This window comes from Ptychodera flava, chromosome 9 (assembly GCF_041260155.1).
Source record: "Ptychodera flava strain L36383 chromosome 9, AS_Pfla_20210202, whole genome shotgun sequence".
Lineage (NCBI taxonomy): Eukaryota > Metazoa > Hemichordata > Enteropneusta > Ptychoderidae > Ptychodera > Ptychodera flava.
The window spans coordinates 40780228-40807302 of record NC_091936.1 but is presented as its reverse complement, the minus strand read 5'-3'; the positions used below and the strand labels follow the sequence as shown (position 1 = coordinate 40807302).

The window sequence follows — 27075 nt, the reverse complement described above, 5'->3', positions numbered from 1 at the left end:
AAATGTATTACAATAAAATCATATTATTATTATTGTAATATTCATAAGATCCATAGGGGCATAGCATAGGATAAGCATGAACAATGTTACCAATTTATCGGAAAACGAGCTGTGGCTAATTATTAGGATACTTTCAAATCTATCTCATTTTGTTGATCAAAATTACAATCCCCATATTTTTGTAGACACCTGGTGTGATTTTCATTTGCACCCAAAGTCATCCATTAACCACTTTGCAAATTGCTCCATTTTGCAATTATCCAGTTTCACACATAATTTACCCTTCTTCACAATGCCCCACCACTAATAGGTTGCATAATTTGCTTTACTTTTCCCATGATCGTTCTTTGTATGGTAACTTTTATATCCATTGTAACGATGATATGAGAATATTATAGCAGGCATAAAGATATGCTGTATTCATACAAGGTGTTTTATTTTGCATTTTAGAAGAAATCTCTTCAAAAAAACAAAAACTCTGTGTCCCATCTGCAAGAAAACATTAATAAACATGCCATCCTGTGAGAATTTTTGCTAAATTAACAGCAATGCCCAAGCAATTGTTACACTGTTCCCGCTTAGATTGTCAAATGGAGTTAGCCCTTGGAACTAGGTTGCTTGTTTTTCAAATTACACGATAATTGTGAAAGGGGACTAGAAATCTAGATAACAGGATGTAATGTTGAGAGACACATGTACACGTACCCATTTGGCTTCAGTACTCCTTTCTGAACAGGATTGTATTAGGTGTTTCTTTTTTTTCAGCGACCGTATTCAGCATCATTAATTCTTTGCAATCTACATTTTCAATACACAAATCATCTGCTTCTGAACACAACTCTTGAGGTTTGTGTGTCTGTCTTTCAAAAATCATGTATGACAGTCATTTACAAGTTGCCTGTTCTGCCGATGTTACTTTGAGTGTCTGGGTGACAATGTGACTGAAAACGATGGAGTGTTCTAATTACTGTGCCACTTTTAAATTCAACTGCTTCCTAGAGCGATCCCTTTCTGGCGTACTGCAGCTGTCCTTTTCTTTAGTCCTGTCCAACAGTCACAACAGCAGTTTATAATTAAGCAGACCTTTTCAAATGAACTGAGGAGTGAGCAAGGAAGGATTAATTCCAAGAAATTGAGGTGTATGAAAAGTGAGTCGTTAGTTAGTCCCCACGGACACCGTCCGGGGGGACTTATAGGTTTGGTCATGTCCGTGTGTGCGTCCGTGCGTGCGTGTGTGCGTCCGTCCGTGCGTCCGTCCGTTCACGCAGATATCTCAGAGATGCAAGGAGCGATTTCATTCAAACTTGGTACAAGGATTACTTCATATGTCATACAGATGCACGTCGATTTGTTTTGTGATACGATCCAATATGGCTGCCAGGCGGCCATTTTATTACGATATTTTCATGTACAGAGCCATGACTCAGACATGTTTCAACCGATTTTATTCAAAGTTGGTACAAGGACATTGACCAATGTCATAGATATGCATGTCGATTTGTTTTGTAATACGATCCAATATGGCCGCCAGGCGGCCATTTTATTACAATTTTTTCATGTACAGAGCCATAACTCAGACATTTTTCTACCAATTTTATTCAAAGTTGGTACAAGGACATTGACCAATGTCATAGATATGCAAGTCTATTTGTTTTGTGATACGATCCAATATGGCTGCCAGGCGGCCATTTTATTACGATATTTTCATGTACAGAGCCATGACTCAGACATGTTTCAACCGATTTTATTCAAAGTTGGTACAAGGACATTGACCACTGTCATAGATAATGCACGTCGATTTGTTTGTGATACGATCCAATATGGCCGCCAGGCGGCCATTTTATTACGATTTTTTCATGTACAGAGCCATAACTCAGACATGTTTGAACCAATTTTATTCAAAGTTGGTACAAGGACATTGACCAATGTCATAGATATGCATGTCAATTTGTTTTGTGATACGATCCAGTATGGCCGCCAGGCGGCCATTTTATTACAATTTTTTCATGTACAGAGCCATAACTCAGACATGTTGCAACCAATTATATTCAAAAGTTGGTACAAGGACATTGACCAATGTCATAGATATGCACGTCGATTTGTTTTGTGATACGATCCAATATGGCCGCCAGGCGGCCATTTTATTACAATGTTTTCATGTATAGAGCCAAAACTCAGGCATATCTCAACCGATTTCATTCCAAGTTGGTACAAGGACATTGACCTATGTCATACATATGTACGTCTATTTGTTTTGTGATACGATCCAATATGGCCGCTAGGCAGCCATTTTATTACGATGTTTTCATGTACAGAGCCATAATACTCAGACATGTATCAAGCGAATTTATTCCAAGTTGGTACAAGGAGATTGACTACTGTCATACATATGCATGTCAATTTGTTATGTGATACGATCCAATATGGCTGCCGTGCGGCCATTTTGTTACGATTTTTTCATGTACAGAGCCATAATACTCAGGCATATCTCAACCGATTTTATTCAAAGTTGGTGTACAAGGACATTAACCTATGTCATACATATGTAGGTCTTTCTTGTATGTAGGTCATTCTTGGCCATTGAGCGCTATCTGTCAAAGTATTTTATCACAGACCTAATTAATGAAGAGGACTCTATCCTCTCTGAGGACATGTAATCAAAGTACCCATTAACAAGTGGGGACTGTGTCATCAACGATGACTTGTTAGTTTTCTATTAAAGCTGATGTGAAGTCACATCTCAAAGGCTAAACAAAGAGTATAAGGTATTCATTATCATGAAGTACATGAAGCATAACATGGAGAATGAGTTTAATATCAAATAATATCAGCCATGTTGATTTTCAGCCATTCAAGTTTCAACCTTACAAATTTTTGAAAAATAGTCATCTTGTATTAATTTTTCGTACATTTGAAAGGATGTGAACAAAAATCTAAAACAGATGACATTTATTTTGTATTCTGCTATTTTTAAGAAAGTCTTGAAAAAGATGCAGGAAGGAAAAGTGAACGAAAATTTATTTCCAAGAATTCCATACTTGAGATACAAAAGACAAAGTCACAAAAAAGTTGTGACATAGGCTTATGCTGATTCTCTTTATGGCAACCTGAAAGGTAAACAAAATTAGACATGAAGCCACAAGGATGGAATCAGCATTTGGCATTTCCATCACAGCGACAAGAACCTAAAATCTTTATTGGAATAATACATATTTACATCCACCTATCAAAAGTAACTGTTTTAAAAGTGTAAAAAATAAAACATTTCAAAATCATTTCCTTTTAGTCAAACAGAGCTTGAAAAATTCTAGTCATGTATCTTTGCAACAGTTGTTAAAATTTCCGTCTGGTGCACATCACCTTTTAGTGAAACGATTCCACGGAATAATGCACTGAGACAAAAATTATCATTCAATTTCCTTTGCATCCTCAGAAAAAAAAAATGCGACATTTGAAGCATAGCAAAACCATTTTTGTTGGCGGAATTAGCATATTTTCTTTTTTTCATGGTTTAAATTGCTTAGTGCCGACAATATGGCCCAGTTCTGAATCTCATTGAATAGTAAATCCGGCAAATATTCCTGAATGCAACAATGTGAAGGGAGAATTGTTTGAACCATTGAAGCATATAGTTATCCATAGGACACACACCTGGTAAGATTTTCAAGCAGTATTGCCCTGTCAATATGTCCTGCAGAGCCATATACACCTTAGTTGCCGGTTCTACCGGGGCTATTCATGGCAATTTACTTGAAAAAAAATGCATTGCCTTCAGGATTGCCTTCAGATTTCAGTTCCAGTATTCAGAATCAGTACTTTTACCACTTCATCCCTTTATTTCCCAGTATACAGTTCCAGCTTTGCTACAGAAACAAAAAAAACTGTAAGATTTAGTCAAACCATCTGATGTGTTCAATGATGTGTTTTTATAGAAGATGTTACAATGAGGCTGGTTAACCAGAATCGCTCCTGCAAAAGCAAAACACACATAAACAAGATTAAAACTGCTGCCAAAATTGTTCAGAGTTGTCAAATTTCAAGAAAAAACTCATAATTTTATTGTGCCTTTCAAAATGCCTATCATTAACATTTTCACGTCTTGTTGATAATCCCTTATCTGGTAACATCCATTTTTTGCTCGAGTTTTTTTTTTAGCCAACATCACTTTTGCATAAAAAACTAATTTAAAAGCTGAAAAAAGATCAAGAACAGCAACACAAGCTGTGCTCAAATGGTGAACGCAGTCATTTAAGACAGTTTACAGAGCTTTTGGCTTATCAAATTTGCTTTGCCCCTGTCTAGTTCATTTGGCATTCCTTCTTTCTCATCATGTTGTATCAGACATTCAGCATAATAAAGGGATACACAGCCACAGATTATCTATAAGAAACAGAATGATACCTCGGCTCTTTCTTTCTCGGCTCACGCTTTCATCTTCATTTTTCTCCACCATTGAGCAGGTTCAAAGCAGATTATGAGTTTCATTTAGAGAATCCACTGAGAACTGTTATATCCCCATTTTTTTTGACGAAAGCCGGAAATAGCTGAAAATGCTGCTCTAAATTAAAAATATTTAGCCCCAATCAATATGCGAACATTTTGTTTGGTATTTTGCCATATAAAAATTTGTTTTCTTGATATGACTGTCTTAAAAACTTTTCATGTTCATTGATGTAAGTGGTGATATAAACTAGAAGCATCCATTTTCATTTTTGAGAAATGTCTGTGAATTATCAGCGTGATCCATAAACCATTTTGACTATTTATAATGTTAATATTATACAAACATTTGATTCTAAAACCTTGGTGATTTATCAAAGTATCCTGCAGTAATGTATTGTAAACTTCTCAGTCAGAACTCGCTCTTTTCCAATTAGTTCTTGATAGTAAGTTAATTGTGCAGATTGATTTAGGCATACAAATTGACATACAATGATTTCAGCTCCATTATTATGATCTAGAGAGGGAGGCAAAGTTGAAAGTGATAGATCTTTAATTGGATTTTTCAATTCCCAGCCAATTTGCCGTGTATTATTGAGAGTGTCTACTTAAACTCCCACCACACAAAAAGGGCAATAGTTGGTGTATTTTACCCATGAAGCCTTGCACCATAGTGTGAAATAATATGACTGCAACACACCGACACAATGCCATGAATTCTGGTCATATGTTTTCCGTTTTGAGGGATTCAACATTCAAGAATTGGTACAACCACAAGCTAATATGTCATACGTGCCATAGGCAAAACACAGAGACTCCATAAGGGTGGCACTTAATGCACCTTGATGGCTCACTACTTCTGGAGTTTTGCCCTCTTTTGCGTAAAAGACAATGATGCATAATTGATATGTTTTTCTTTTTCTGGTTACAGCAAAGCACAAAGATGATATCAAAGATACTACGGGATTGAGTATCACTTCCACAGGAATTGGTAATCAGGTAAGATTGTGTGAAATCTGTCAAGCGTAGTTGAGTCTTCTTCTCTGATGCCATTTTGTCACTGTAACACCGAAGGAAACCCTTCTCCAGTATTCTGCTTGATAACAAGTGTATTCAACAACTAGCTTCAAGGCTGACCTTGCTATGGACTCCTGTCATGTTTCACTGTGTTGTCAAAGTCGACTGATGTGATTTCACACAGTGCAAGGTCAAGGGTCATGAGAAGATCAAGGTACTTCGTGACCACTGCAATATGTGGTTGCCTGGTTCTAATTTGAGGCTGCTTATGCGAACATTTCATTGATGTAACATATTTTCAAGTCTTTATTGATGAAGTAAATTGTTTTGATTGTACTAATTTACAATTTGATTGGAGATGTTTGACCTTCATAAAATCATTGAACAAAATGTTAAAAGAATCACCCCAGCAGGATAGGTAAAAACAATATGTATAAAGCTATTGATGAGCAGAAATTTTGGTGGCTGAGACATAAATGTCAAACAAAACATTTTAAGTCAATCCATCCATCAATAAAAAAAAGGACCCCAACTTCCACGTTGTTCAGCCTTCCAAAATATTTGCACATTTCTTGGCGACAGACACTGAGACGTGATTATGAATTGTCAGCAAGATTCCACTTAGGTCACCTGTTCATCTTTCCACAAGTATCACCAGCCAGGAATCTCATACAAAAGGTAGATCTTCATACCTGTTGCCCAGGAAACGAAACTTTTTTGTCAGTTTTGCTCCACTTAACAGCTGTGCCCAGAAGCTTTCTTTTTTAGAATAGGAAATTGCAATTAGGTGTATTATTTGCAAGCAATGAAAAGTCGTGACGGGAGCTTCCTATGTTGGAAAATCAGAATGCCAGAAGGCCAAAACTGAGTTATTAGGTATAGAGTTTGAGGAGATGCACGTTGATTTTCATGGTATTGCAAGAGTAACTCTAGTTACGGTTTTGATGTTGCTCAGAAACAGTGTAGTCTACATTTTAATCATATGTTCAGATATCATTGCTGTTTATTACTTCTTCTCTGATACCAGGCTTTTGACTAGATTAGATATTTAGTGCATCAAGCTTAACTATCTGGCAATACCTTTCCTGGGGTGAAATTCTTGATAGAGAAATTTAAATATGATGCTTCCCTGCGTTTTTCATTACTGTAGCCAAATATTAAAGTGAAAAGTAATTTGCTTCACCAGATGTTTTATGGAAGGCCGACAGGTTATCCTGGTTGTAAAGCAATTTAATAAGTCACACTTTCAGATGTTATTCCTGTGTAAAGGGACTGTTCCTATCCTGTCCAACAAATGAGCAGTTTCTGGCATTAAAGCACGTTTTTTGCAAGGCATGAAAACATTTCATTTTTTATGACGGTACCGCAAAGAACCAGAATCCTAACCGGAAAGGATGGCTGTCCGCAAACTGATATGCTCTGCTTAACAGTTGGCTGATCTAGAATCATCAAATATGCAGATGGGGATATGTAGGGCACGGATTTCACATGTACTTGTGTGCAACAAAGAGGATATGCTTCAGAAAGCAGGTGTGCAGTGCTCCGAGCAATGGTGAAATCTGAATTGTGTGAAATTACATATTCCAGAGTTTTAAGCCTGTGATATCTACCCCCTTGTGAAAGATACATTACATCTGAACTCACTACAGGGGGAGATGTTGCAAATTTATAATATCAGAAGTCCCAGTCTTAGCCATGATTGTCAATATTTTATGACTCCCTGCTATGTTGTTTGAGCTGATTAAAAGAAACTGTATATAGCACACAAGAGAGTATAGTCTCACATCAAAGCATTTGAGATCGTGAAACCGAGTCTGCTGCCACCATTTGAAATTGCAAGGTAGAAGCTCTGATTTGAGATAAGCCAATGAGAACTCAGTATCCCATTTAAGGCAATCTGTGGAGGTGTGACTGTTCCTATGGCCCTGATGGATGACATCGACTTCTACTGTACATAGGCAAACCAACATGTAATGATGAATAAGCCTTAGTTACGGCAGATCTTCTCAAGGCTATTCCACAGTCAGATCTTTCATCTAGACCATCTAATAAGAGATCGGAGTGGAAATCTGGGCACAAATGCTCTTCCTTCATTTTCCTAATGATGTCTGCATCTTCTTTGCAATCTTCTGAGCTGAAAATATTGATGAATTTAGGTCAAAGGATCGGCAGCTCCCAGGTGAAGGACATAAAGATAGTCAAAGACTTAATGCTTCCAAAGTTCAAGCAGATGTGTGATTAGAATGGGAAAATAAAGAAGCCAAAAATCCCTCTAATAGTGCAGTGGTATAATGTAAATAGATATTATGGGAAGGTATTATGAAACATGCAGATTCTATCTTGATTTGAAATTTGATTCCAACTTTGTTTAAACAATACAGACTTTTAAGGAAATAATATGTTGGTGTTGTAGAGTGTATTTTGTGATGCATGCAGGTTGCTAATATAAGACTCAGATATATCACTCTGTCTCCTTATATGCATTGTTCAGACTGTTCACTGGAGAAAATGGGGTCATACTACAGTGTACTAAAAGACTGAAAAAAGAATGTAATTTTGATCATATATTTCTGTCACATTCTAACAATCATTGTTCATTTGAAATATGTAAATGATATGGCATAGATTTAGCTGAAGGGGTGGGGGAAAATGAGATGAATGGACTTGCTAAAGTCAGCTGTCACAAATGGCATATCTGTTTTTGATTACGTTGTTCTGATTTGAATACAGATTCGAGGTCATGTTTTAAAGTTCAACCTAGTTAGGGGCACGCAAACCATCACTGAGAAAAATGTGGAAATTGCTTTGCTAGCTGTCTTATATTGCGTTCCTTTAGGCCTTTCACCCCCCCCCCCCTTCCTTTTGCAGAGGTCCAACTTTCCAATAAAAAACATTAGGCCTGTTCCACAATTTCTTGCAATTGGGGTAGATTACATTACCCGAGACATCGTCTTTTTTTCTTTTCTCTCAAATGACTCTTGTCGGTAAATTTTGAATTTTCAAAAAAGGGGTTGGCAAAGAATATGTGAGACCCTTTGAATGCCTTAACTGTTATATCACATACGCTGGCACAGAGGGTTGTTCATTGCTGCTGGTCAAACCTTTGTGAAACCAGTGTGAGTTTGACACAAACAATCTATCTTGGCAATCCATACATGGCCTCAACACTTACTCTCTGTTTTCCAAATGTGCATACCACTAATTAGGCAACTTTGCTTTCAATAAACTGAAATCATTGAGCCTTAGGGATTTTCCTTGCCAATTCTTGTCTTTAAATGCATCAATGTTACCACATAAGGATTATGCATACACAGAATCTCACAGTTCACCGTCAATAAAAGGCAGACTTTACACTGTCATCTGTTGAAAATACCAGAGACCCCTTTTACAATCAGCCATTTGATTTCAAACTTTGCTCCGCAAATTCACTGCCGGCTGGTGTCTGCATTTTTCATCTTTGTGTGTGCTGTCACCTCACCAGCTTCTGAAGACTTAGAAGATAAGTCGCCGGTATTCCATTTCGTGCATGCATCGCCTGCAGTCAAACATGAATGTTAATAGTATGAATATGAGCGGAATCCTCTCTGATCTGCACACACGATGTGCACATGTAGAGCTTCGATACATGCACTCGTCATCATGCATTATTTGTAACATGGGATTTCATAAACAAGTCGCTCCCTGGGGATGATTATATTTGCCTGCAGAGTTTTCGGCAAAATGAATAGACTCAGTGTCGTCAATGTTTTTTTTTATTCTGAAAAGAAAAGCAGGAAAATTATACCTGGCTAATGAGCACTTTGTATTCGTACGGCATGGCTAAGACTACCTGTTGTCCGATTTAGCTGTAGTAGACCCCATAGGATGCTGAGAATGAAGATGGTAACAAATGAGGGCTTAGGGGGTCCACTGCATGTAAATCAAGTCGTGATATGGATGCTTTCCAATTGCTCGTGCAGTCACATCTTTCATGTGTGAGTGAGTCAATCAAAAATTTAGTGAACATACAAATCGAATATTAAGAACAGAAAGCCAAGTGGGAATTTTGTAGATTCTCTCTCAATTTCCAGCTTTAGTGCCACATGCAATCAACGCACGTCGCACACATGCTTAAATTTCCCTGAGCCTATATGAATACAGCCACTGCGTTGCAAGAATACGAACAATATCATTCATGTCTGAGCTTAATTTTCTATCTTGCTCGTCAGATTGTCTTGAAGGGGATCTCCCATTTTCTTTTCAAAGTTTGAACCTGTGGCTTTTTTGAGACAACGCTGCAGGGTTCTGTTTAACATGTCGAGGACAAAATATTCCTTAAAATTAATTGCCGTGTAGCTTTGGAAAGCTACTGACAGCACGGATGGAGACTTTAATGATCATTTCTTACTCCCTGAGGACAACTACCGAACAACGTTTTCAGCATCTCGGTAAAGACATCATCCATTCCACTGTCAGCCACCAATAAAAACCAGATTTTTTACGAGCAACTCTAAACAATTCATTTTTTTCCCCTTGTATTGAGAAATCCCAGCATTGATATAAACCTGAATAGCATTCAACAGTCTGCAAAATATATGAGACTTCTAAAGTCAATAACTTTAATTTTCCTTTAAAAATAGCAAAGGTTTGATTGTTGTCATGGAAATGATACCAAACGATTTGAATTTTAAATTTTCCCCTTTCAAAGATCACAAAACAGCAATATGGGCCACGTACACTGCCGTTATATTGTTGGCGATAGCAACAAAAAATGATTTTTTTTCAAATTAATGTCGAGATAAATCAAACACCTTGCCTCAAAGAGTACAGGTAATATGTTTCAGCTCCACTGAAACAGGTGCAAGTACAGAGGTCATGTATTTCTTGTCGTGAAATTAAAATAGTTTAGGAAATTACCATGGCAGTAGCATGCAGGCAGGATGTGGCCAAGAGTTGTGTGTTCCCTCTTTCAATGAGGGCAGTCATTGAGTGTGTACTTAAGACCTGTTGTATATGGTATACACATCTGTGTGTTCTTTTTAAAGGAACTGATGCTATGTATGTCGTGTAAGAGAATTATTTTATCTTTGACAACTTTGAAGCCATTCAGAATGCGACATTAGTGCTCCAATTGAAAGTATTCCCTTGTAAATCGTACAGAATTATAGCATAATCTTGTCTGAAACGAACCTTAAAAATATTGAAAATTGGAAGAAAGAGAAGATCCTGTTCTTGTGAATGCTGTACAATCTCTTAGTTCTGATGCAAATGCCTTTTTTTGTTTGTTTTTTTTTGGTTTTTTTGTTTTGTTTCCATCACGTACACACTGCATTTAACAGACTTATAAGGTAAACTTCCTGATTTTTCTGCGAACTTCAGTCTTGAAAAGTGATATGCACTTGGTATTAATGCTGAGATGTCTTGAAGTCTGAAATTGTAATTCTTGGGGTTTGGGTCTCCAGATAAAACAGCAGTATACACATCCCTGACATTTAGTAATTGAAAATGCATTAGAGGAGGTAACCTTTGAACCATAATCATAGATGCTCAGCGCAGAATGATTGTGGCTGCACTGCCGTCAATGTCTTTCATGCAGCACCGTCACATAGGTAGTTTGATAGAGGAAAAATACATACCCCTCGGGAATTGAAAGATGTAATTCTTATGCTGTGGGCCTAAAGAGCCATCCCAGTGGGGGTAATATCAATTAAAATAATCAGTACTGCAAGAAAGTCAAAGCTAAGATTTCATTTTCACTGGCAAGGATTCCCTAACATTCCTTTCATTGGGTTTATTTCTTTTCTGACTATGCCATTCTTGTATTTCTGTAGCGTCACATCACTAATCTAAACCGAGTGGCTTTTGGGACATATCAATTTAATCAATTTTTTTTCTTGCAAGAAAAAACTCTTCTTTAGTTCTGTTCCGACATACACTGCGTATCTGCCCCTGGGTACAAAACATGGCCTTTGACCCCCATGCAAAGGTATCATTTGTTCCGAGGGGGAGGATAATCATACAGTTATGACAAGCTAACGACAGGTTTTATCGTCCAATGCCATTCTCTATAGTTGCTCTGAACACAGGAAGAAGCTTCACAAGGCATTATCCTCATAGAACATGGAACTCGATAAGTCTGACCCTGATGAACTCTGCAGTGAAAGTTTTTGTCAGGCCCTGGTGTTGACATTTCCTTGACGAAAGCAGATAATGATAAACCTTGGGAAGAAAAGTTTTCAGGAAATTCAAGAAGGCAGTGCAAATATTTTATTTCACTGACTTGACAGTCTTTTCAGGCTGGCCATCTGTCGTTGTGGAAAGGAAAGTGAAAAATTAGAAAGGGATGAGGTGTGCACATCTTTGCTGTCAAATTGATGTTGTGTACTCTCCTGTTGCTGGGCAGCTGCTTCTCGGTCATTATGAAAATGGGTTTGATTGGCATTCAGAGAGCATGAACCTCGGTGACAAGCTTAAGGTAGAACGTGCCTCGGTGACAGCTATTCGGACTCTCAAACTTTTACAATTCTTTTCTGATATACCACTTGTGGGGGTTCATTTTAAAGCTCTTGGTGTAAGAAAACTTTTCACAGGCTTTTGAAATTCAAAAATTTTGTTTTCCTCCATAGAGTTAACATAAGGATGGCAGCCATTTTGAATTTTAAGTATCCATAAATTTTGGGTTATTTGATTCTCTAGTACTGAAATTTGCACAGTGACCCCTGATTTTTATTCTTGATTTTGAAAAAGAATGATTGAAAGATTCCTTGAGGAAAGTTGAGCAAATGTTTAAGGCTTTTACTTTCAAGGTGCATACTACCTTAATACATACTTGCTGTCTTAATTACTTGTTTTCACATACCAAGAGAAACGTCCTTCGAATGCTAGAGGTCCAAAATTTTCCATGAGCTGTATTTAATACGACATTATCAAACAGTGCATTTTCCATCTGGTGGCAACTCCACAGCCTTTGAATCATGGTTTTTGACTGTAATGTCTTCGCTAGGTGACTGGATGCTGTATGTTGTGAATTTGCATCCGATAAAAAATCTATTGTATTGTCTTACATCATTCTGAAAATTCAGCTCGTAAAAAATTACTCTTAGAATCAAGATATGACATCAACCGTGACCAGTAACATGTACTATTACAATGACTTGATTTCTCACTTTTGGAAGTACTAAACTGAAATTTTTTGGATAAGCATAAAGTGAAATAGACAGGATTGTCCACAGTGGCTTCCAATCTTGGGGAAAAACTCTGAATCCTTTAAAAATTGCCTTTCAAGATTGTTTACTTGTCCAGCCAGTCTATTTGGACAATCTGATCGTTATGTCATGGTAACACGGATTCTTCACGGCATTAATGACATGTCACTGTATGTGTGATGAGGTAGATGATATGTGATAACTGCCCAGGAATTTCCTGACTTTGATAAATTGAAAGATTGTGGAAATCCAGGGATTATCAGAGGAATTTTCCTCCGCGATGACAGCTCAAAAATAATAGATACTCTCTCTAGAAGATCTTCCTTTTTAAATCATCAATCTTGGGATTTCAAGTGTGAATTGCTGTATACTCTTCAGGATTCTCAAGAAAGAAATATAAATAAGAAAAAAAATTGAAAAATACAGAAAGATTTTACATGATATTGTCTGTGTGAAAGTGACGAGGATCAACAGTGACAATTTGCGTCATTGTGATATCAGCACAACTCAAAGCAAGGCAGCTTTGTATAAATAAGCTTACAGAATATCATTTACTATCTATTCTTGCCCCTGTAAATAGCCAAACAAATTTACACAGATCAGAAATCTTCAGAAAAAGTGACTGAAAAATGATGAGGTGGGAGGGTTAGCAAGATATTTATGATAGATAAATGAGGCAGTGTAATTGAATTTTCAAAAGAGACACAATTATTTCAACATCATGAGGCACATGTCATCTAGGTGAAAAATGATGGTACTATTATCACAAGTCTTGATCTTTGGACCTGACTGGCGTACTGACAACTTTCCTTTGGGAAATAACAGCATAAATGCAAGCCAAGAGTGTGAATAATGAGATTGCATCTCTGTTGGGGGTGTTTCGGTACAAATATTCTCGGCCAACCGAGCAGAGGGTGTCTTCAAGTCTCCGGGAGAAATTATTTTCGGAAGGGAAACTCATCGGCCTGGTGGCCAATCCTGTGAAACATGTCATGATTATTGGGAAACCGGGGGAAAAAGGAGCAACTTGTACGGCAGGATCTTCTTTAGAGCAGAATGCACCCCAGATCAGATTTTCTGTTTCACAACTCTTATAATTCCTGACTGGTGTATAGGTCATTTGAACTCATTCTGAAACCTGTTGAGAATATCAAGTTACCCCAACTATGTTTTGGTGGAAATAAAATTTTTTAATTGATTTACACACAGAAATGGCAGCCAAAGTTTTGGATGGTTAAGTGTAGATGAGTTGATTCTGTAAATGAAAATGAACATGTGTATTTTTGACCCCTGATTTTTATTCTTGATCATTAAAGAGAATACATAAAATTTTCCTTCAGCTTAGGATAAGCAAAAGTTAAAGCCTTCATCTTTCAGGTGCGTGCTAAATTAATATTCGTAAATGCTGTGACAGATCATTCACCTCTTGACCATAGCAAACGGATATTCCTTCTGCTGTCATTGTTTAACATTCATCATATGTACAATGGACCTACAGTATGTTGACATGACATCAAGAGAGCCCACCAATTTTTTTCTCAATTTGCTATAAGAAATTATCAATGTCAGTGGTGAAACACATATTGTTTCTTCAGGTAAGAAAAGTAGTGCTCGCATCATCAAAAAACTGAACAAACTGTTTGATTTAGGTTGCACTCTTGAAAAGCCAATTGCAAATAGCTGTCAATAATTTTCTGTCACTGATACGTTAGAATAATTTTTTCCCAAAATTGCAGCACTTTATTGATACCCATAGAAACCTGGAGAGAGAGAGAGAGAGAGAGAGAGAGAGAGAGAGAGTTACGTGTATCATGACATTGTCTGCAATGAGGTCGTACACTTGAGGATATCAGTCATGTTCATGGTCATACAAACTTTTCCCCTCTAATATACATAGTATGAAAAAGCGCATATCACTGCCCCATTACACACGTCCTAAAAATCAAAATGTACTGTCAAAATCACTCCGACTGACTTCTTATTCTGTCAAAAAGGTGCATATTCTGTGTGGAAATCATGCATGAATGACATGGATACTGATTGCAAAAGACAATTGTCAATAGTTCTGACTGTAACGTCATATAAAACATATCATGACTTCATGTTTCACAGAAAGTACGACAGAACACACTGCCAGCATAGTTAATCACAAGTAGTTACAATGATGAGTTTGTCTGATTCCCTTTGAAGATTTTGCCAGGTCTTTACAACACTTTTAGAAGTTATAGCCCTCCTAATGAAAATGCAAACTTTACAGATATACCCATAAAAAGTCTGTCATGCTGTAAATAGCTATGTGCCAATTCCGAGTGTACAGCATAATTCCTGCATATCTGCACTATTTATGATTTCTGTAGAGCTGCCATCCTCTAGTTGCATGGTTAGTTTACTGACAAAGTGGAAACTCAAGAACAGGTCCAGACTGCGCATGCTTTTATAGTCGCATCTTCACCCTTTCACCCCCAGTTCCCTGTATACAGGTCCAACTTTACCATAGACAACAATGGATTTGGGACAAACCATGGTGGTGAAAGGGTTAATTTAAAGTAGAAGGCACCTCGAGGACAGAAATTCTGGCTCTCAAATTTTATCAATTCTCTTCTGGTCTACCACTTGTGGGGGTATATTTTAAAGCTCTTGATGAAAGAAAAGTTTTGACCATCTTAGTCGTTTGAAAATCAAAAATTTTATTTTTCTCCATAGAGTTAACATAGGAATGGCCGCCATTTTGAATTTCAAATATTTGGAAATCTTTGGTAATTTATCTTTCTAGTACAAAGTTTGCACGGTGACCCCTCATTTTTAATCTTGTTTTGGTGAAAGACTTGGTTGAAAGTTTCGTTGAGGAAAAATTGAGCAAAAGTTTAAGTCTTTCACTTTCAAGGCACATATTACATTAACCATACGGGGGATTTCAATACCTCATGTATCCTGTTGATGTGAAGCCATTTTGCACAGTCAGAGTACCAACAAAAAACTTAGTCTAAGATTGCAGAGATCAATGTCCTTTTTGTATTTTGTTTGCTGATCAATTGTGCTAATTAAGAAAAGTTAAGGTGTTTGTACAATTTCAAAGTAAACATTAGCACATACAGGACAAATTATATTTCATCTTTTATTTTAGTACTCTTTGGTTTTGTATGGGACATTCAATAGTAAATTATACTTAGCCAGTTAATAAATTGATTCATAACTGGAAATAAAAGAAGACATTCACAGTTACAGTGACTGGTAACAGTGATATACAGCAAACTTTCATTGAAATAAAGTGCATCGAGTGAGAATAAGAAACTGTCCTAGAATGACGTTAACTGCATGGAGAGAATACATGGTTGACCTGGCTTGCATTGGATCAGAAATGGTTTATTCATACGGATTGAACACATAATTCTGATGGGATGACTGTGCTCATAAACTAGCCTCAAGGCTATTACTGCGCAGGATGCAAATGTTAAAAGTGTAAGGAGGGGAGCAGCATTATACAGTTACCCAGAACCTGCTGATAATGTTTGGGAGCCGAACCAAAAAAAATGTTTTCTCATTCCATTTTTAAGGCTAATGGGAACATTATGATGAAATATTTTATGACAGTCTCAAACATCAGCACCCGTTTTTCACTTCTGATGTTTTCCTTACAAAAGCTCACTTAAAATCAGGGTTAAGTCATGCAACCACGAAAACAACTTGTTGAGAAGCCTTTTTCTCTGGAAAGTGTAAATTATCCCTCTCATCTAGCTTCTTACAGATGGAACAGGGTGGAACATAGTTCCAAACTTCTGTATGATATTTATAACTGTATTTCAATCACAGAGGTTGCGGACTGGGCTACACTATGGCCACACAATCTCCCTTGTAGTGGTGCCACAATATATTCTACATGCATGCCCATATTATTAATTTGTTCTTGTAAGTCATCGGTGTGAGTTTTGACAGGCTGCAGTCCACCTGCATCAAATAATGTACGTAGAATAAGGTGACTGATGTGTGCTCTGTTGCTAAATTTCAACATTTCTCTGTATTTTTTTTTTTTCTCCATGTTTATTGCATGGGCGTCCATGCTTCTTGATCTTTGTGGTTTTGGTGCATATTCTACATCATAAGATGTCAGAAGTCGGTGATGTTTCTTGTGGCGGCGGCACCATCTAAGACAGGAAGTCACCGAGCCATTATCCTGCTCACTGTTGCTTGGTTAGAATATTATGAAAAATCAGCTCTCTGAAAGCCAAGCCCGCTTCGTTATCCCTCTAATTATAACTTCATTAGCTTGTGATTATTACCTCATTTGAGACACTCCAGTAGACATGTTGATGGCTGTGAGCTTGCACTTGACTGAGGGGTCCAGCTAGGCCACCCAGGCTGTTCAAGATTCTTCAATATGTCTGGAGGGAGTTCTGTGAGCTACCCGCCAGGTATACCCCATCCAGGAAGTTATACAGCAACAGGATTGCAAACCAGAAGGGTGACTACCTAATCTTCATGCACAGAATTAGATGGCATCTGATGGATATCATTGACATCGGTGCAAACTATCCATTCAAATTTAGCTCAATTGTTAGAGCTAAATCACTCGATTTAAAAGAAAAAAGGCACTGTGATAGATATTCCAAGACAGTGTGGGTTTTTAGAAAAGCAAGACACTTTTCTTTTCTTTTCAAAATGAGTTCTATGTTTCCGGTTGCACACGGCAAAAACATTCCAAATTGCAGCAATTATAGGTATATCCAGTGGCACCTCAAAGAAAGCCAGCCTAAGCTTCTGTTTTGAAGGCCATATTTTTGATGGGTAATTCCCAGCTGGAACTTGTAATGAACAAAAAAAAAACAGCAATAACCACTGCCTCAGTAATGAGAACATACCCCCTCCGCATCATGTTGTCATGGAAGAACCGAGAGGAACAGGAAATGAGGGTGAAAAACATCAATCTATTTGAAAAACCCCCTCCCTTCTTCACTGTAATGATTTTGGTAAAAGAGGTAAGACCATTTTACCTTGAAAGGAGAATGAATATGTGATGAAAGCTTTCCATGGCATACTGTAAAGTCTTGCTCAACTCACAAATCACTGATGCAAAACAGGTCATGCGCAGTCTAATCGTGGATCGTTCCACAGTCTCTGATACAGCGTAAACCTTTGATAATTGCCATCTTCAGGTGAACTTTACCAAGTGTAAACATGTCCATAATGGGAGTGATATTTATGAAAGGCAAGATACATTATTTCTTTCAGAAACCAAGAAGAAAATAATCAAAACTCTTCTTCTTTACATCCTTTGTAAAATCTAGTTGAAATGCATATTTTATACATGCACACCTGTGTAGCAATGGTGAAAAATATACATTTTATTTATATGTATAGTTCCTTTCTTCTTTACGATGATATTACATCCTTTACTGAATTGGCATGTCCTGGAGATTGCAACTTCAGTATTCTATACAAACATGTTGTTAAGACTGTTGAGTTGTGTTTTCCTGTCTGGGTTCAAAGGTCAATGAGAAAAAGAGCGATTATGAATTCATCAGTGGATGTGCTTCTTGTCCTGTTTATACAGGTATGTGTTCAAATAATGAATAGCTAACTAAATTGTTGGAGAATACTCTTAAATCAGAGCATTGCTAAACGGAAGATTTTGTTTGTAACGCCAAATAATCAATCTAAGAGGTACACAAGATTTGAATACGTGTCCGATTGCACAAACAAATATACACGTTAAATTAAAAGGCTACCCCCTACTCCTCTAGGCACTACTGAGTGACATTGAGATCCACTCATCAATGTTCAATGCCATGATTCTCACCGTTCCATTTAGGATGACTGTGACCGATTACTTCCTGGTATTTATTACTTATTTATGGACAATGTGAAAGTAACCTGATCATGAGAACACCGCTTCGTCATTTGACATGCAAATTGGGTAATCAAACCAGTGGCCAGCAGCACTCATGCATTTATTGCTTGGGAGGGGAAGTCGGATGCATCAAGCACTTTGATGTAAATATTTGATGTCAGATTATCAATTTTATTCAACAACAATATCATGCCTATCAGTTTAAAATTACTTATGTGATTAAGTACAGAACACATTAAAGAGGTTGACGTGAAAAAAATCATGCTTTTTTCTCAGGCTCAATAATATATTTGGTAGTTTTGCATGTAGTGAAAAATAAATCTTTGCAGAAGCTCAAACAAGAGCATTTAACCGGTTCACTTGCAATTCCCTGTAAACAGGTCCATACTCATCATTGGTGAAAATGCATTTGGATGAAACCATAGTCTTGAAACAGCTAAAAAATTTGTCATTTGTCCTTAAGAAATAACGGCGAAAGAATATGTCTTGATAGCAAATATAAATATCCATCACTCTTACCATGTGTGTGCGTGATTTTCTTGACCAGGTTGGTGTTATCAGACTTCCTATGCTGAACCTTTGTAAGTCTGGAGTCTTTAATATTTTCATGCTCTCCCTTGATTTGACTTTCTTTAGTCTTGGTCTTTTTGAAGCACTGCAATATTAAGAAGTATACTTGGAAAAGTCACTGTTTACAGTTTACGGGTTAGGTCTAGATTTCAAATATGGGTAGGTCTCGCCACAGGAGATTGACTTTCTTTAGTCTTGGTCTTTTTGAAGCATTGCAATATTAAGAAGTATACTTGGAAAAGTCACTGTTTACAGTTTACGGGTTAGGTCTAGATTTCAAATATGGGTAGGTCTCGCCACAGGAGATTCAACCCTTTGATGAGTTAGTACACTAAACATTCCGACTGGCTCAGGTGCAAACATGATCCTCAAAATAATCATGTTTGTGTACCCCTGACTTGAAACTCTTCACCTGTATACAATAAACAATATTTGATAAACAATGTTTGGTAAACAATGTTTGGGATCTCCCTTCACTTAAAATCAGGACAAAGTTGCCATGAAAAAAGAAAAGCAGGCTAAGTTGTTTTTTTTCGATTGTCCTTGTTGCGACATCAAAGTTTAACAATCGTGTTACTAAAGTTTTCTGGCGCGAAACCAAACCCACATGATTGCATTGAGGTGCCATAGATCAACTGTGAACAAGGGCAGCGCAGTTCAAACACCCTGCCTCACAAGTTACAAGCAAAGATGTTACAAGGCAGAGTGATGAAGCCATCGAAGGTGGCCCTGTACTCACCAAATCATTTCGCAATCGTGTTATTTGTAAGACTTCCTTCGATTGCATCTTTTCTCTGAGATTAAAAAATTCAGATTGGATCGGCTTTAATCTGCTCAATATCAGAATATTTGGTTGATCTACAGTCAAATTTAAACAAAGCTACTTGATTTAGACATGTTCCAGACATTGAGAGTTCAAAGTATTTTATCAGAACTTTCAAGTGTTGTCGTTGAATTTGTTGCATGCAAGCAAGTATGATTGTACAGCGATCAGTCCAGCGCAAACACTTCAAATTAGCTGATTGATCCTTTCACCACCATGGTTTGGCCACAAACGGCCACTATCAGCAGTTGTATCGGAGATCTGTTTACAGGGCACCGGAGGTAAACAGGCTGACCTACAACAGGCAATATAAGTCCACAGGGGATGTTAATCTATGTTTATTGTGTACATTATTCATAATTAAATAAGGGTGTTTTGTATATGTACGCCAAGATAGATATCAAAGTCAATCAAGAAATACCTCTATGATAGAATTCCAAACCTGTCGCTGTGTAAGTAATACATGTCTATGTGAAGTTCAAGGAGGCACATACAAGTCTTCAAAGGTCAAGTGCATGTAAAGGTAATCCAGTGATTTGTAGGTTTCATTCTGATCAAAGCCGACACACCAGTCAATGCCGTCACACCCATTAGATCAGGCAAATGAAGTCTGTCACATGATTGCCCTTCATGAAGACTACTTTTGTAGACTATATACTGGCAAAACGTAAAAGAGGCCAAGATATGTGAGGCAAGATTAAATTTTCCAGGCTTTCCTAAAACACTACTGGATTTCATCTAGTGGATATGCTATTTTTTTTAATCTGTATTTTTCTCCTCTTTTACATCTCTGACTTAAGAAGATGTAAAGAAATAGATTGCCCTCGGAATTTTATGTCCTGTTCCCAAATTGCGGCACTTATGAATATGCCATCACAAGCTCACTTTTGTTTGCCATCATTCATTTCACTTCGAGGAGCAACTAATTCATGAAGACAGAATGTACCTTTGGGAGAGATTTGAAGACTTGCAAAAATCTAAGGATTCTTCTCTGGTCCACAGCATATGTGCCCATTGAAAGACAATTAAGTTTTTCGCCATTTTGTTTTAGCCAAAATTTATTGTTTTCCCCCAAATAAAAACAATACAAAGAATGACAGCCATAATGAATTTCAGATGTTGGTTAATTTTAGGTATTTTCCTTTCATCTAAATTATCTGAAGATATATACATGAACATTTGTGTGTATTTTGGCTTGTGGAAGAGAAACAGTTTAAAAGCATTTTCAGCTGTTAGTACATGTTAAGAATATAACGTTAATTTTATTGTAGAGTTCACATCGCAGTACCTCTTGCCTAAACGATCCCTGTTTGTAGGAAACGTACTGTGATATGCATTTCAAGTTATGGATCTTCTGATAATCTAGATTGTTGATTTCAACACTTTCACATAGGTCCAAGTGCTCTCACCCAGGACAATGCGATTGGATCAAACATTGATTTGTCTGGTAATTTACATTAATATCAATGGATGTAGATGCAGGTCTTAATTCATACTGACCATGTAATTGGATGTGGCCAAACATTTTGGTGTGACATGGTTTATGTAGACATATATGAATACATATGCATGCAGTTTTATGCCCATCATGTACAGTTGCTGTATATACATACATGGATATCTGTCTTCTGAAGAAAACTCATGCGGTAGTTATATGCTATATGTGGCAGTTTCGAAGATGAAAACAAACAGTTAATATACAATTGATGACTTGAAACCTTCATTCTTGGGTCTTTTGGAAGGATATGCCTTTTGAATGTGTGCATTTACAAATGCAGATATCTATTTCTGTGCTTCTTTATGTAAACATGATTGAAGAACGCACACAGCACAGAGCTGTCGCCATTTTCCTTAATATTGATTATGGATGATGCTGTCGGCCTCGCAGGTGCCCCCAAGATACAGATGTACACCCATAGAGCTATTTTGATGGATATGAAAGTACAGAATCGAGCGCACAATAATGTGTGTGTGTGTGCCGCCGATAGGATTTTTCCAATTTCAATGATCACCGCCTTTAGAAGCCTTTAATTTTGAACGTGTCAAGTTTAGAAGAAAATGATTTCTATTGTTGTGTGATAGTGTGAGAAGATGTGTACTTGAGGTTTTCAGTACTATGCTGTTTAACTGGAAAAATCCAATGGATAGACTCCATTTTGACTTAAATACACTACAATAATGTGTGTTCTTCAAAAAGCAAACGATATGTTTAATTATTGTGGTTTAAAGATAAACATCTAGCACTTTCAAAAAAGGATACTTTTATGATTTGTTGTGCAATTATTGAAAATTTCGCTGTTTGTATGTAGTCTTAACTTATTAACTTATAGGCAACTTGAGGCATTTATTCCCACAGTACAAACTATCTGCCAGACTCAAAACCATTTGAATGTAAATTTATACAGCTAATGAGTGATAATCCATTATGTGGGTTTTATTCATACTTCGTGGATGATTTAGAATAATTTGGAATACATAGCTATTGCTGTACCAATCAGAGCATCACAGGTTGGCCTTGATAAAATGAAGAAAACTAGGGCAAGTAGATTTGTTACATGGAAAAAAACAAATGCCACCACTGTTTGTACCTTAATACAAAGTAAAGGAGTAACACAGCAATTGAAAAACCCTGTAAAGGATCATATTTCTCTGCTGTTCAACTGTGCTCTTACCATTAGCTCTCAAGACCTTTTTCTCTTCCCACTCATGTTCTGTGACTCTCTCCCTCCCCTCCCCCCCCCCAATACTGGATACATCGGCGATGTATTTCCCCAGTTGTTCGCCTCCCCTTTTTTTCATATTTTTTTGGTTGCTGTGGTGCAACTGAAATGACGACTTTATAATTGGAGTGTGTTATTGGAAAAGCAGAGGATTTCACGTTTTGCGCATCAGGCAGCGCAGGCACACAGCTGCTTGAATCGCATTGATGTATCGCTGTCCATGAATGGAGTGCATTAAGAGGAAACGTTGAAATAGGAGAGAATGGTGTCATTAAAATCGGCAACTATAAGTGTCAGTGTTACCTAGAAGATGCTTGACATTTGGGCAAATCTGCATCCATAAAATATATATAACAAGGCATCGCATCCCTACAGTTGACATTTAAACAACAAAAGTTGGCTTCAAAAACGGTGAACATTATCTACATTAAAGGGGTTATCTTCTCTCATTTTCGAAGTCAGTGGTATTTCATTGAAGACACGTATTATTACATTTGTCCTTAAGAAACGATGATGATATGCCTGTGTAAAGAAGAAAACATATTTACTACATTTTCCATTACCTGAACATTAATATTAGTGCAGTATACACACACACACACACACACACACATACATATATATATATATATATATATATATATATATATATATATATATATATATATATATATATATATATATATATAATATATATATATATATATAATATATGACAAAAATGGTTTCTTACATCGCATTTTTAGTAAGGCCTCACTTGTCCGCACATTGACAACTCATTTTGATCACTTCTATGAAAATCTGTCTTTTTCTTCTGCAAACTGCATCAGGTTCATTTTAACAAAACAAATATCAGTATTGACAGTCAAATTCACTTAATATGACTCTGCAGACTGGAAAATCTTGTCACACATGTGCCTGTCTTTTCATTTCCATCATGTTGTTTTTGAGTCAGAAATTGCATTGCAAACTCCGATGGTGATGAGCACCAGGCTCCATTACTCCTAAACTAGTCTATTGCATTTTATATGCTAAAAATGAAAGGCACCAGGAAAAATTCCCAAAATTTAACATTTGTACTTTTCTTCCATGGAAGCAAGTTACTATGTGTACCTGTCATTAATGCCACATTATGTGTTTTCAGATGTGAACTCAGCTGTATGTATTCTGGTAGGATGACTTTTAGCGGTATTATCCAAACTTCACAAGTGCAAGTTTGGCAAGGCTTTTCCTTGCAGTTTTTATTTTGCATAGATATTGCCTCAGGCAGTAAGGCATCGATAGCGGAGTTACAGAACAGCTTTCTTGGAGAGTGTCACGTCCATGCTGCAGATCGTGAGATTTACATTACATCTGTCCCATGAAAAAACCACAGTCATGTCAGTTTGAGTTCAGGTGCTTATAGTGTCAGCCACATGCATGGATGTAACACTTGCTTTGCTTTCTTCCCAAGGGAAATGCCAGTTGTGACTGACAATAAAACATCTGAACTAAGATTTGTCTGTCATTGAAGTCGCGCTGAGAAATTATGAATTTGCGTAGTAAAGTTTGGAACAATTAAGTGTTTTGACCAATAATATACACAAGCAGGAATACTCGACCATGTGGTGTTTATTTCTTTTGAGCACGATGTACAACTAACAGTGCTGTGGTAGCGTTTCTGAACATCCACACCAGCTTTTAAGGAGCAGCGTACTTGTATGCACCGACTGACTGCACTGTTGACGAGCATTAATAGCATATGGCCTACATCCTTGGCTTGAAAAGTCCTTGGAGATTTGCTGTAGTGGTGCAGTGCTTTGGAGACAGCCTATACACATATCACTCAATTTCAAGAGCTTGTAATGAAAAACACTGTCTCAAACAATAGTGCCTGATTTGACTAATCTGGTGCTCAGTGTAGCTGCAGATTATGGTGTTCTTAAACACTGATAACAAAAAAACCAGTGAAGATGTCTGCATGCTGATTCATTTGAGATTTGAGTTGCTTCATTTCAACTTCTTCTACTCAGACTCAATAATTTTCCCCCTCCTCTCTCTCTCTCTCTCTCTCTCTCTCTCTCTCTCTCTCCTCTCTCTCTCTCTCTCTCTTTCTAAACATTCTAGTATTAAGCTGATCGTGAAGAATTGGTGGAAAAAACCACACTGAATCTTCATAATAGTCTTCATGAAAAACAAACTGTTTTCAGAATTAGATAGAATTTACACTTGTGTCTTTGTTTCTACTGAGAGTTGTTTTTTTCTCAAACTGTAAATTATGTGATGTTAAATACTGATGAATTTCCTCTGCTTGCTCTGCGATGACTAATTCGATGTCCAATTTTTTTAATCACATAGCAGTCAATGAGATAGAGTCTTTGGTCACGTGATCAGGTCACGTGATCATGCTATCTGTTTCATGAATAGGAAATTTCCAAGATGTATCAAAGAAAGTCAGTGAACTTCTAACACTAAACTTTGATTTTGGAGTGGCAATCGGATTTCACCAATACATACTTTTATTTTGAATTTTGTAGACACTGGCAGTCTCTTGGAGGTAACAACAAAGCTCATCGCCAATTTTAGCCAATGTCTTCCCATAAGCATAAAATGTCTTTTTGTAATTTATTCTTATCCTTTATAGCTGACAAAACAAATAATTTCTGATACCAATAAACTCCAGATTATTGCACATCTATGCACCAATCATGTTTCATTCAATAATTTCTTATAAAGAGCATTGTTTCAGCACTTCATACTCTCCCACTGTTAATCACAAAGAACCTCTCATTATATTTTCAATTTTCATTCCTCAAAATTTTTGTAAATTCACAATGTACAGCTGTGCAAACCGAGGGGAGGACTATCCTGCTGTATTACAAAATGTAACCTTCCGTTCAAATGCTCAGAGACAGAGCCCAGTAAACATGGAATTGCCTGTCCTGGATTTTCATAAGGCTATTTGACTAAACATGCTAAAAGAGAGAAAAAGAGCTGGTGAGAAATGCATATCATATATATATCATGTAGAGACATAAACTAGCAACAGAAAGGAAATTATACATGATGTTAACCAGAACATTTGAATTGTAACCACATTGAGATAATATTTCTAAATTTCATGAATTTCTTTTTGTAGGTTTGAGTGAATAGATGTTTTCTATGGATACAGTGAAAGATGCAGGCACGCTCAATTTTGAAAGCTTAGAAAATTTACGGTTCTGTATTAAACAAGCCAGACTTCCTGGGGAAATTGCTTATTGAACATTTTTTTCTCTGAGTGTGCCAATTTAAGCTAGTCCAACTCTTGCTGAAAAGAACACAGCGAACAAATTATGTTGACCTTTGACCCTCAAGTACAATTCTAAACTGTACCTTTTTATGTGAAGCAACAAGAAAGGACATGTACATCATACGTTCAAGCTTGAAAGAAAGAATGAGTATCTCAGTTTATGTGAAAGACCAATAAGACAGTGGATATTGATGTTTCAAATAGTTGAAGGTCATGTCAAACGATTTTTCTTTCTCTGTGCGGAGGCCTCAATGTGTAGTTACAACAAGGGCCATTTTGCACAGAGCCCCAGTAAATAGATCCAATATTAATAGACATGCGGTAAACAACAGCAAGCAGACAATTCTACATCACAGCAAGCATCGCCTGAATCCAATTTCCCCCTCCAAGAATTAAAATAATATCAGCCTATGGGGATTCTGGGATAAAAAGAAGACGAATTTTACCAATTTAATTTGCAATTGAAGGAGCGTGGGTATTTTATTTTTTCAGGGTGTACGCTTTTTACTGACGATGTGGATTTAGGGATGATGGTGAGTGCAGATGAGTTAGACGCAACCCTTTTAGCCTCTTATGAAATTTAATGGAATCAGAGTGTTTGAGGTCTCAGGCTAACAGACATTGCAACCTCTGAGAACGATAGCCGTAACCTCTTTCTAGAAACAATCACAAAGGAGTGTCATTTGTCCCCCTGTGTAAAACAACAAGAGAAGAATTCGATCAGATTTGTTCTTTAAAGTTTTTCATGCTCGTTTACGATTACTTGCCATTTTCTCCGTCTTGATGAAGCTGGGCATTTCATTGTCAGTACCCTGGCAACTCTATTTTTGTGTACGCTCGAGTAGCATGTGTCAAGAACCCCTCTTAGGTAACTACACATGTTGTTCTGAAGAGACCTGTTTACAGAGAAGAAAAAAGAATTAGCAGCCAGACACAGACACAGGATCCCAGATAACATCGCTGTCAACATGCTGGGCAAACAGTTTCTGCATTGATTTTTCTCTTGACCTGAACTGCTTCTTTTTCTTTGAATGCAAACAGCTATCGCTGATTTCCCCCGAAATTTATTTTTAGCCCTTGGCAATGCACACCCATTTGTAGTGAAGGCATAGTCCTGATTTGCTTCATTCATATCAATGTTCCTTCATTCCGTATTAATTAATTGCACCAGTTTCAGTTAATAATCTTTTGGAGCCTAGAACCTG

General features: G+C 37.1%; 1 protein-coding gene across 1 annotated transcript in view; it reads left to right on the top strand.

Moving 5' to 3' along the window:
• LOC139141030 (receptor-type tyrosine-protein phosphatase N2-like) overlaps positions 1-27075 on the top strand; it is a 260917-nt gene that overhangs the window by 164354 nt on the left and 69488 nt on the right. Inside the window, exon 10 of the mRNA XM_070710596.1 lies at positions 5372-5439. Coding sequence (XP_070566697.1) covers positions 5372-5439 — 68 coding nt within the window. The remainder of the gene's footprint in view (positions 1-5371; positions 5440-27075) is intronic.